This window comes from Peromyscus maniculatus, chromosome 1 (assembly GCF_049852395.1).
Source record: "Peromyscus maniculatus bairdii isolate BWxNUB_F1_BW_parent chromosome 1, HU_Pman_BW_mat_3.1, whole genome shotgun sequence".
In the NCBI taxonomy this organism is placed as follows: Eukaryota; Metazoa; Chordata; class Mammalia; order Rodentia; family Cricetidae; genus Peromyscus; species Peromyscus maniculatus.
The window spans coordinates 9,282,897-9,296,275 of record NC_134852.1 but is presented as its reverse complement, the minus strand read 5'-3'; the positions used below and the strand labels follow the sequence as shown (position 1 = coordinate 9,296,275).

General features: G+C 37.4%; 1 protein-coding gene across 1 annotated transcript in view; it reads right to left on the bottom strand.

Moving 5' to 3' along the window:
• The window catches only part of LOC102909377 (killer cell immunoglobulin-like receptor 3DL1), a 39,649-nt gene that overhangs the window by 2,323 nt on the left and 23,947 nt on the right, over positions 1-13,379 (bottom strand). The window contains exons 3-5 of the mRNA XM_076563425.1: positions 4,175-4,459; positions 2,716-3,021; positions 739-1,032 (exon numbers count right to left, since the gene is read on the bottom strand). Of these exons, the coding sequence (XP_076419540.1) occupies positions 739-1,032; positions 2,716-3,021; positions 4,175-4,459 (885 nt within the window). The remainder of the gene's footprint in view (positions 1-738; positions 1,033-2,715; positions 3,022-4,174; positions 4,460-13,379) is intronic.

Below are 13,379 nucleotides of genomic sequence, written 5' to 3'. Positions count from 1 at the left end.
TAGTGGATTGCTTCTAGGTGTTGGCTCTCTCTTTGGATTTCAAGTTTTGATGATTCATAGGACTGCTGTGGGAAGATCTATGTGAGCAAGAGTTCAGGAGGGCTGCTCCATCTCTGCTCTGCCCAAACTGATATGAAGCTCATGCCTAATGAGTCTGTCCTGACCCATTTTTATATACACCTCTATACACAGACATCCCAGTGTGGATGCAAAGTCATATAAATCATTTTTGGGAGACTCCTTTCTGTTATTTTGTAATCTGCTACCAACTCCCAAATTCTATGTTGGTTTTTTTTTTTTTTTTTTTTTTTTTACAAAAGGTTTTTAGTTGAAATATAATTCTTTCCCTTTCCCCTCCCTTTCCTCTCTCCAGTCCCTCCCAACAACCCTTTCTCCAAGTTTCTCATATCCTCACAACACTCTTAAATTGATATCCTCTTTTTCATTGAAAACTATTATTATGTGTATGTCTAAAGCTATGCATAATCACATATATATGTACACATGTCGTATATACCCATACATATATAAATACATGTACATATATATCATATATGTATACACACATGTATAAATGTAACACACACACACACACACACATACACACACACACACACACGACATTAGAACACAGTGCGGTCCTTCTTTGTAGTTCCCAATGCTATTTTCTCTCTATCATCAATTGGAGAATTCTGAGACATGGCTTCAGTATATGATATATAAATGAAGTTCTCTTACCAGTGACAAGAAGGTACAAGGGGTCGCTTGGAATGGACCACACATGGGAAGAGTTCCTGAAAGATCCATAGCATCTATAGTTCCCTGCTGGTACCACAGGACCAAGAAGGAAATCTGCCTGGAATGTCTCATTTTGGTTCTGCACTGCAGGCAGACCATTTCCCTCAGGTACCCCTTCCCTGGACAAATGGAACATGTCAAACTGAAGGGCAGAGACACAGGACAAGGTCATGTTCTCTCCTGAGATCACCACAGGGCCCATCAGGGCTGACAGAGAAGGATTCTTGTAGAAACCTGGAAGAAAAGAGGAAGAGACAGTTAGTTACCAGTGTTCATTCATCCTCAGTGTTCCCGCTACATGCTTCTATTTCTTTGATCTCTCTCTGCCTCTTACCATCTCCCCCTCTCTATTTCTCCCTTTCTCTTCTCCTCTCTTTCGCTCCTTCTCTCTCTTTATTTCTATGTTACCATATTTAGTCTATGACCTCACTCTGTCATAGACTATTTTTTCCAATTTTTGCTTAATGACATTTTCTCCCTCTATTTGCATGGGTTCATTCCATCTGTCTTTTAAAGTTTGTTTTTGTGAGCATAATTAATTTTATCTAGCACTCAATTTCATTATGAAATATTCCTATGCAAACATAATATATTTTATGCTTGTTTTAAGTTTTGAAATTAAACTATATATCATTTAATATTTTAAAAAATTGTTGTTACATATATAATTATAGATGTACAATATTAACCATATTAAGGCTAGTATTCTTTATTGACCTTCTACTTCCAATAATCACATTCATTTTACCAATTTCTCTTCTCTATATTTCAATTTTTCCAATTGTTTTGCAAGTCAATGGGTTCAATTAGAATTAATCATGATTTTGTTTTAATTAGCATACCAAGTAACAGTCTTCATTATAACATTCTCATACAGCTCCTTTTGTTCATTTTTTCCCCTCTTCCCTCCCTTGGACCAGATTGGCTGATCTCTTTATTCCCCTCATTTCCTACTCCTTTCATTTATTTCCCATCCCTCAATATTAAATATTAAATATTAAATATTTCTTCCTCTCATGGGCACTTGTTAAATTCATGACCTATAACATTGCCATCCTATATATAATAAAAATCTAGAATCTAATATCTTTCTATTTTTCTTTGTAGGTGTTGTATCTGTTTACATGTGTGTTAATTAATCTCTCTTTCAAAGTACAGAATATTCCATAAATATCTATATTTCTCTTGAACAATGGCCATGGTGATCTTCCCTCTCTTGTTCCTCTTAGTGTGTGTACTGCTCAAGTTTGATCTGTCATCTACTTCCCAAGCACTTAGTTCAGAATTTGTTTTTTGCTTCTACCTTTATAAGACTTCTACCAAGAGAGCCAGGCATATCATGTGTCAGAGAAGCTCTGTCTTGATATATTTAATATCTGCTATAATTATTCCATCTCTGCTTTTGAAGTTTCCATTCAGGCTTCTGTCTTTTTGTAGTTTTTCTCTTAGCACACATTCCATGTTTACTAATTCACAGCCTTTTCTGGTTTCCACCTGTGTGAAGGCATAAGGATTCATTAAATAACCAGCCCAATTATGTATTTGGACTCAGGTCAGACACATGATCTCTCTGGCTCTCTTGACAGACTTCTTATTGAGGTAGAAGTAAGAAAATTCTGAATGTTAGTAGAAAGACTTCATTCTCTCTGGTTCATATTATGCTTACCTAATTGCCATTTTTTTGTGTACCTCTACTTATGACTCATTTGCACCTCTCTGTATCTATGCTTTATGTTATAACCAAGGGTCTGTTCTTGTATATTTCTTTTCATTCTCTATATCAGTAAAATACTCACCAAGGTTGCCTTCATGTAAATTTCCCACACTCATTTTCTTGTGGCTTCCCACAGCTTTTAGTGTAGAGAATATTTTTTCTGTATCACAAAGAGAATGAAAAGTGTGTATGCACCCTCTTACCTGTGATCTTTATATCAATGGGGTCACTAGAGTCTGACCACTCATATGGTGAGTGATTGTAAGAACCATAGCATTTGTAAGTTCCAGCATGTTCAGGTGTCACAGGACCTATTGAGAATTTGGCCTTGAAATTCCAACGATGATGTTCTGCAGAAAGTTTGAAAGAGTCCTTGATTGTTCCATTTTTATGGGAAGTCAAAATGAAGGTGTCAAACATAATCTCTGATCGACACTCCAGTGTCACCTTCTCTCCTAAATTCACCAGGGGAGTTGGTAAGGCCAAAAGGAAAGGCTTCTTGTAGATTCCTAACAATAAAGTAATTGTATGAACCTGATCAAAATCTGTGTGTCCTTGAAGAACTATGGTTCTCCCTCAATTGGTCTGTTCTTCCTATGAGTGCTCCAGTGCACTTGTTCTTGTCTATTTCAACTCTAGACACAGACTCCTCAAACTTTGTGTCCATTTCCTCCTTATCTGACACTAGGATTATCGCAATATTTTCATACTGGCTTTTTGTGACAATGTGTCTTTTGAGCCCTACTTCCATAGGCCCTATTGTCTTTTTCTAAGACTGGAACGTGCAGGAAACATGGCAATTTTCACACCAGGCTGCTCTATGTGTCCTTTTTAATGCAACTTTGGATAAAGTATAATCCTTGGCAGAATGAAGGAATTAGTATTGAACATGGTTATCAGAGAAACACTTCTAGCCCTATGCTTGGTTCAAACCTCTGTAAGACATTCCTGATCCAGAATCAAAAGCATTGTTTCATCCCAATATGTTGATGAATTAGCATCCTGAACTTACTGCTCTCAGAGCATCCAAACCATGCTTCTAAAATTGCTCTTGACATGGGTTCCTATATTATTTTCCAATTGCTATCATAAAAATTACCACAAATTTCATTCTTAAAATGAATACAAGTATTGTGGAGATCAGAATTCTGAAAAGCCCAAATGGCATAAATCAGGTTTCTTCAGGGATAGTAACTACTGAAATCACTAGGAAAGTATCCATTTTTTGTCTTCTAGCTTCTAGAGCCTCATGCATTCCTTGGCACTTGTACCTTTCCTCCATGTTCAGAGTTTGGGACACAGTGTCTCCTTCATGATGCTGGTTTTTCCCACAAATGGATTTTTCCCTATTTTGTTATATCAACCCTTGTAGTTCTACAGACCTGGAATAATTCAGGATATTCTTGCATCCTGATATCAACTTGTTAAGATCTGAGTTCCATCTTCCAGCCCATTTTTCCTTGACATATTTAACACACATGAAGCCTTAGGGACTAGAAAAAAAATGCATGACCTTTACATTTTATTATGCCCAGAGCGTTATCTATTTTTTTGTGTTGAATATTCCTTTATAAGTCCAAACCTCTTACTAACACTGTTTCTGAAAATTCCAGGGTTGGGAGATTTGGGGAAATGAAAGGAACTCAAAACATCATTTCTAACCTGAAATTGTGATCTTCACAGGGTCACTTTTTTCTGAAATTTTAATAGGGTAATGAAAATTCAAACCATAGCATCTGTATGTCCCTGCATGTGCTGATGTCACAGGATCCAATAAAATTTTCTTCTGGAATGATCTTCCCTGGATCTGAGGGATAGGATTACCATGTTCTTTGTACACCTTGAATTTGTAATAGGCACTATGAGAGTCACATCGAAGTTCCACATGCTGTCCCAAAGGAACAATATGGCTTGGCCAGGCAGAGAGTGAAGGCTTGTCATGATATCCTGCAGAGGAATGCACAGAGAAAATATTTAATGATGCTCCTTCATCCCTGAGAGCTGAGTCTCCATTTTTCTCTTCTTTGGGGTCCTTTGTATAACACTTTTCTCTGAATTGAAACATCCCTGCTTCAATGTAAGAGGCTGAAATTTTCAGGAGATACAGAAAGTAAACAAACTTTCTCTGTCATGGAAAGGTGAAACAATCAATTCATCAGTGGCCCTTCCCAGCTCTATAGAAAGAGTAAGATACTGGACCAGCTGAGCTCTGAGTGCTAATGTCTAAGACCTGTTGGGCTGCTTGCAAGTTGTGCACTGAGCTCCAGGGTTTTCGCTTCATGATAATCACTCATATTTGGGTGTGCTTTAAGTAAGGTTTGAGTCACCCTTGCTTCTATGAGTAACCCCTAATCCACGATGCTGTCAGTAACAGAGTAAATCTATAGATTCACAGAGTTGTGCTTTGGTGCAATTAGTGTTTGGTCTGCCATGGATTTCTTTCATGAGTTGAGCAGATTTGTATGTGTTGTACACAATAGTGCCATTTTGAAATGATGAGTGTAAAAGACTGTGGTTTTTTGAATAGTTGTGGTCCACATAGACTCTTCTGTTTAATTACATGGCACATAAGGAATATCACTAATAAGAGACATGGCCTCATTGGAGTAGGTGTGGCCTTATTGGAGGAAGTGTGTCACTGTGGAGGCACACTTTGTGGTCTGTTAACTCAAGCTATTAGCAGTGTGAAACACAGTCTCCTTCTTCTGCCAGTGGATCAAAATGCAGAAATCTCCGCTCCTTCTCTAGCATTATCATCCTGACTGCCTACACACTGCTAGGTTTTCTATGATTATTTTAATGGAAAAACTCTGAACTGTAAGTCAACCTCAATCAGATGTTTTCCTTTCTTAGAATTTCCATGGTCATGGTGTCTCTTCAGAGCAATAAAAACCCTAAGACAAAGACTGTAGGTGTTATCCAAATTACCATATATATATATATATATATATATATATATATGGTATGTTGGATATGATATATCTTTCATGTTAAGATATTCTAGCTGAGAATTTTGAGTTTTGAATAATGAAGCAAATTTCATAATGACAATAATATAATTTAAGAAGAAATTACACCAGAAGTGTAGAAGGAAAGGTTAATGTGATTGAGATGATAGATCAGAATTGATGCCACCAAGGGAGCAGAAAATGACAGTTCTTGATGCACCAGCTCCAGAATTCTAACAATATTCCAGTGAGAAGTATATCGTGAATGTTCTTAAACTCATGGATGAGGGAGAGATAGCCAACAGGACCACAGAAGTGAGAAGATCTAGAACAATGATGAGGAATGAGTCTTAAGAAATAATTTGCCCTCATGTACTTTTGTAAAAATTTTCATTCACAGAGTTTATACAGGTTCATGTTTCTATACTAAGTGTGATAAACTAGAGGCTGATATATACATAGTTCCTCCATCATTTCAAGGCTCCTTTTATGTGAAATATTGGGAGTCTAGTATTGCTCAGCACCTTATTTATGTATATTTAGAATGGATTTGGACTGATAATTGCCAGCTCATGAAACTTGTTAATTTATCTGCATCCAACTTGTAGAGGAAGGAGACAACAGCAGCTCTCTGTATTCACCACTATGTAGACTCCAAGCTATACTACCAGTCAGCTCTGGTGGACATCTTGCAACACTGGCCACCCAGCAAACATCATAGACCCTAGCCAGGGACTGTTCTTTATTTCAGAGTGTTTTCAGGCCTTTTAAAGCACCAGGAAGTACATCCAGCAACAGCATCTAATCTCAAAATACAGGAAGGAAACCAGCCAAACTATAGAAGCTCACACCAAATTCAGTCAATCCAGGGTTGCAACAAGTTGACCTGACTACTATCACCAGTTATACTAAATAGTAAAGGACTATGTAGCAACACTGAACTCCTCTCCATGGCAGAGGAGTTCATTATTATTAGTGCACAGGCACACAAGTGTAAGAGCATAAGCATGGAAATCAGAGACGTAAAACATTACAGAGAACAATGGTGAGACTCAAGAAGTAAACACAAAAAAGGAGACCTATAAACCCCATGATGAATAATTCCCAGAGTGTTTTTAATTAGTTTACAGAAGTATAAGAAACCACCAACAAAACATGGGCAGATAGCTGCTGCTCATGGACAGGCCAGAACAGTCAGAAGAACAGGTGAATGCTCCACCAGCATGAAGAGCAGATAGGCTGCCCTCCACCACATGTAGCTCTCTGAATCAGTAGGTTCAGTTTCCCAAGAGTCAATATGCTGCCACAGTTCTTGACCCACCATCCAGCAAAACTTTCAATCACCATATATGGGAAAAGCAACATATTCCAAGATAAAGTCAAATTTGAACAATATCTGTCTTGAGATCCAGCCCCACAGATATACTAGAAAGACATCTTCATCCCAATAATATTAACTACACTCATGTAAAAACAGGAAATAAATATTTTCACACTAGTAAAGGCAAATAATGGAAGAACATGTATGTTCATGTACTTGCCAACATATACACACACACACATACACACACACATACACACACACACACAAAGAGAGAGAGAGACAGAGAGGGAGACTACCACTACCCCCACCAAAATAGCAGAAATTAACAATCATCGGTTATTAATATTTTTCAATATCAATGGACACAATTCCTTAATAAAAAGATCCAGACTAGCAAAATAGTGTGCAAACAGGACCCATCCTTTTGTTCCATACTAGAAACACCCCTAATATTGAAGGTAAACATCACCTCATTATCTCAGAATAAAGCACTGGTCCAAGAATTTCTAAGCAAATGGATATAAGAAGCAGGTTGGTTTTTCCATACTAATATCTAACAAAATAGACTTCTGTGGTGATTTGAAAGGCAATGGCCTGAAAGGGAGTGGGCTATTAGGAGGAGTGGCCTTGTTGGGGTTGCTGTGGTCTTGTTGGAGGAAAGAAAACAGAGAAACACTGGACTTAACAGACATGGTGTCCCAAATGAACATAATAGCTATCCACATCACATATCACCCAAATGCTAAAGAATATACCTTCTTCTCAGCACCTCATGATTTTTTTTTCAAAAATTGACCACATACTCTTTCACAGAACAAGTTTCTACAGATACAAGAAACTTTAAATAACCCCTGAATTATATCAGACCACTATAGTTTGAAGCTGGAATTCTAGGAAACAGAAACAAAAGAAAGCCTGCAAACTCATAGAAAGTTAAGAACGCTATACTGAAAGAAAACTGGGCCAAGACCAAAGTAAGAAATAAATGAAAAACATTACACAGTTCAATGAAAATGAATGCAAAACATACCCACACCAATGGGACACAATGAGAACAGTGCTAAGAGAAAAGTTCATAACTTTACGTGCCTACATATATAAATTAAAGAGATTGCATATTAGCAACTTAACAGCACACCTGAAAGATCTAGAAAAAATAGCAAACACATCCAAGACAGCAGGGAATAATCTAACTGAGGGTTGACATCAACAAAGGAGAAACAAAGAAAATAATATAAAGAATCAGTAAAATGAAGAGTTTGTTCTTTGAGAAAATCAACAGAATGGACACCAACTTGCTGTGTGATGTTCTATATGCTGTGAATATGTGTTGCTCCAACTGGTTGATAAAATGCTGATTGGCCAGTAGCCAGGCAGGAAGTATAGGCAGGATAAGCAGACAATGATATTTTTGGGAACAGGAAAGCTGAGTCAGGAGATGACAGCCTGCTGTCTAGGAAGCAGCATGTAATGGCACACAGGTAAAGCCACAGAGCACATGGCAGCAAAAAGATGAACAGAAATGGGCTGAGTTTAAGTGATTATTTTAGAATCTGCTGTGGGATCTGTGGGTTTGGGCAATACCAGGGAAAACTTTCAGCTACACCACCTAATTCATATTAGCTAAAAGGCAGGCAGAAAATACACAAATTAACAAAGTCAGAAATGAAATGTGGGACATAACAAGACACATCTAAGACAACAAATGCATCACTAGGGCACACATTAAAAACCTGTAATCCACAAAACTGAAAAATCTAAGAAAATGAATAATTTTCTCATTAGCTACCACTTTCCAAAGTAAATCAAGGTCAGATAAACAATACAAATAGCCCTATAACCCCTAAGGAAACATAAATTCTCCATAAAAGTTTCCCAAAGAAAAAAGTAGAGTCAGTAAATTCTAGTGAAGAATTCTTCCAGACTTAAGAAGAGATAATGCCAATATTTCTCAAATTATTCTTAGAAACAGAAGTAACATTGCTTCATTTTATGAAAGCACAGTTACCTGATACCCAAATCATGCAATGGTTCAATAAAAATATAATTACAGGCCAATCTCTCTCATGAGCACTGATGCAAACATATTCCATTAAACACTTGCAAAAATACATCCAAGAACACATTAAAGGATTTCCAAAGTGATCAAGGAGACTCCATCATAGAGAAGTACGGGTATTTCAATATATGAAAATCTGTCAAGGCAATCCACCATATACTCCTGAAAAAAATTCACATAATTTTTTATTAGATGCTGAAAAAGGCTTTGAACTTAATCTAACATGGCTTAATGATAATGGGATATGAGGGATACAAGGAACATACTTAAACATAACAAAAGCAATATACAGAAGCTCTTTAGTCAACATCAAACAAAAAGGAGAGAAACTCAAAGCAATTCCACTAAAATCAGGAATAACACAAGTCTGTCGGCTTTCTCTGTATGTATGAAATTTGGCACCACAACTGCACAGATAAACACTGTCTTAAAAAACCAAACCAAACCAAACCAAACCAAACCAAAAAACCCAGAAAACAAAGAGGTTGATCAATACAATGTAATTGAAGACCCAAATGTCAATCTGCAAAGCTATGAATACCTGATTGTTGATAAAGAAGACAGAAATATACAATGGAAAAAACAAAGTATCTTCAACAAATGGTATAACTGGATGTCTACACGCAGAAGAATGCAAATAGATGGCTCTCTTTCACCATTCAAAACCATTGTCTAAGTGGATGCAAGACCTCAAAATCAAAATCAAAACAGATATATCAACAGATGGCAGCTCATACAGAGATCCACAGCCAAACATTAGGGAGTATTTCTGGAAGCCCATGGAAGATGGGAAGAAGGGTTGAAGAAGCCAGAGGGGTCAAGGGCATCATCAGAACATGACCCAAAGATTCAATTAGGATGAGCTCATGGCCTTCAGTTACAGAGACTGAAGAGTTCATCAGGGAACCTGTATGAGTCTAAGATAGGTACTCTGCACATGTGTTATGGATGTTTAGCTTGGTGTTCTTCTTGGACTCCTAGAATTGGGACTTGGTGCTGTCTCTGATTCTTATACCTACACATGGTATCCTGTTCCTCCTATAGAGTTTCCTTGTTCAGTGTTGATACAAGCACATGTGCTAGACTGAATGTTACTTTTTGTGCTTTGATCTGTTGATATCCCAGGGAGCCTTGCTATCTTCTGAAGGGGTATGAAGGAAGGGTGGATATGGGGAAGATAAGTAGTGTGTGTTTGAGAGTGTGTGTGTGTGTGTGTGTGTGTGTGTGTATGTGTGTGTGTGTGTGTGTGTGTGTGTGTGTGTGTGTGTGCACACGCGCACGCTCGCTGGTGAAGTGGAAGTAGGAGAAACTGTGGTAGGAATATAATATATGAAAGAAGAATAAAAAATCCTTGTCAATTGTTAGGAGAATAAAACACACAAATAAAGCATTGGAGCTATCAGTCACATACAAAAGAGAAAATATGCCATTTGTTTTTCTGGGCCTGGGTTATCTTGTTCAGTATGAGATTTCCTAGTTCTATCTATGTCAATGCTAATTCCATTGTTTTTACCTTTGAACAGAATTCCACAGTAACATGTGTTAAAATTTCATTATCCATTCATCAGCTGAAGGACATTCAGGTTGTTTACTTGTCCTGGCTATTGCAAATAGAGCAGCAAAGAACATGACTGAATAAGCATTTATTCCATAGGTCATCACATTCTTTGGATACATTCCAAGGATGGAAATGATGTAAATAGAATAGTTATGTATGGAAATCTCCATATAATTTGCAATGAAAAACATCTTCTATAAAAGTAAAAAGATGCAATCTAACTATGAAAAAAGAAACTCTGGGTAGAAAATGTTTTGAAATTTTGAAATGAATCACCAACAACATAAAAATTTTGTAAACCACCCCCACAGACAAAAAAATCAGCTATTGAATTGGAAGAATATATGGGCCAGCTTGATGTCTAAGTGGGCAAATGCTCTTTCTGCCAATCTTGACTCTCTGAAAACCATTGCCAGGATGCACATAGTAAAAAGAGAAAATTGATTCCAGCAGGTTTTCCTCTACCTCCACACTTGTGCCATGGTGCATGGTGCATGCACACACACACACACACACACACACACATACACACTCACTCAATCACTTACTCACACTCACACATTCACCAAATAAATATAAACATTAAAAAGTTAAGAGAACATTCCAACAGTTTACTTGATTATAATATAGGAGAGTGAGTAAGCTTAGATCATGATCTGAAATGTAAATACAAAACCTGAATGAAAATAAATTGAAACCATCCAAATACCAAATTGTAAGTCATAAAATTTCAAGAAAGGAAAACAAACATTGAGTTTTACTTGGGAGGATGGAGGTGCCATTTAGAATGAGTTTGGGGAGCAGAATGAATATTATTAAAATATTATATGAATTCACAAAGAAATTTTATAATGTTTACAGAAAGACAGAAAAATAAAGCTTAGAAAAAGGAGAGAAAAATTTACTTAGAGAAAATACTGTACAACTCTCTTGAGACATGAAGAAAACTGAAAATGGTCAGGTAAAGATGGTCAAATGACATGAAACAAATTCAAATCGAATCATCAAGATCACCGAGCATATAATTGTCATGAGAGGGGCTGGAGAGATGGCTCAGAGGTTAAGAGCACTGACTGCTCTTCCAGAGGTCCTGAGTTCAATTCCCAGCAACCACATGGTGGCTCACAACCATCTGTAATGAGATCTGGCACTGTCTTCTGTGTACATAATAAATAAATAAATCTTTAAAAAAAATAATTGTCATGAGAGATCCTGACATCAGATTGACAAAAGAAGAAAAGAACACGAGTGACTTCCAGTACAGATAATGTCAGACTTCTGAGTGAACACCTACAGTACACAGGAGACAGGACGACCAGCTGAGTGGAAAAAAGAAAAACTCTGCCTACAAATGTCAACAATACTCTCCTTCAGAGATAATAAAAATTTTCTCAGAAAAACTGTAACAGACAGAGTTTCTGACAATAAGCTCAGGGAAGTGTGTGGAATCCCTCAAGCTGAAAGAGTGTCTGGTCATGAGTTACCGGGTGTTATGGCCCACACTTTTAATTGCAGCACTTGGGAGACAGAGGCAGGTGAATATCTGAGTTCATGGGTAGCCTGGTCTACGAAGTAAATTCTAGGATAGTCAAGGCAACACAGAGAAACCGTGTGCTGAACAACCAGAAATTAAAAGTGTATCCAATAAAAGTTGAAGTCTGATTCAGCCAAGAACAGTATCTGGGACAATCTATGAAAGAACTGAGTGACAGGTTTTCAGAGTCCTAATTTCAAAATTCAGAAGGCTCACCAACAAGTCACTCACAGAAGCCAGCAGCCAACACCCTGTGATGCCTGCTCTCCTGTTAGAATGAAACGTATCTATTGCAATGGATAGTATCTCAATATTCAATTTTTTTTTGTTTTTTTGACACAGGGTTTCTCTGTGTAGCTTTGCTCCTTTCCTGGAACTTTCTCTGTAGCCCAGTTTGGCGAACGCCTTTAATCTCAGCACTCAGGAGGCAGAGGTAGGCAGATCTCTGAGTATCTCAATATTTAAAGATGGACTCACCTTCTTGTGCCACTGTCCTCAGGAATAGCAAGAGACCTGGAAAGAAAAACTCATGATTATCTCATCTTTCTTTTTTCATTAGCCTGGGCATCTAACATCCCTGTCTTGTTCGGCCTCTGTACATTAGAATAAGAGTTTACTTAGTTAAGATGAACTCATGCACTAAATATAAAACATGGAAGCCAGTGTTTCTGTTGTAGGCAGGCAAATTCAGCCTCCCAAGATGATATTTCCACCCTCTTATTCCACACTATCTACTCCCAGCAGGACTCACCAGTGCAGATCAGGTTTAGGAGCACAGACAGCATGGTGCTGCTTTGGATGGCAAGAGGCAGAACCAGAATAAAACATATTGGGTGTCGTAAGAGGCTTGCAGTGTCTACCTGACCACAACACGGAGGGCATAACAAGAGAAACATCCGCCCTCGCTGCTACATTCATTATTTTTTGTGTGTTACAGGCTTTCTCTGTTGCCCTGGCATTACTGGAATGCACTTTGTAGACCAAGCTAGGTCGACTTTGAATTCATTTGCCTCCCAAGTGCTTTGATTAAAGTGTATGTTCTCATACTAAGTTAAAAAAAATCTCTTTTGTCATTGACTTTGTGGATCATAACTTCTTGGAAATTGTTCAGACTTTAGCTTTTCATCAAAAGTATTTATCATGACTACAACTGAGTTGCATCTTGAACCCACTTCCTTTATTCAAAATGGTTATATCTGATTATTGTACTAAAAGTTTTGATGTGTTCCTTTGCTTTTTAAATTCGAGACTCAGTGTTTCCTCTGGCATTCTATACAACATGTTCAACAATTATTTTTCATATTGTAAGAACAGTCCTAATGTGTCAGTTAAAATGACTATACTGCTATTATTCCAGTTTCAGGTTATAGTTATCCATTTTCTTAATTAATCATGTAGGTATTTAGAATAATAAAATTACACTCTTTAAAAATCAAACAAACAA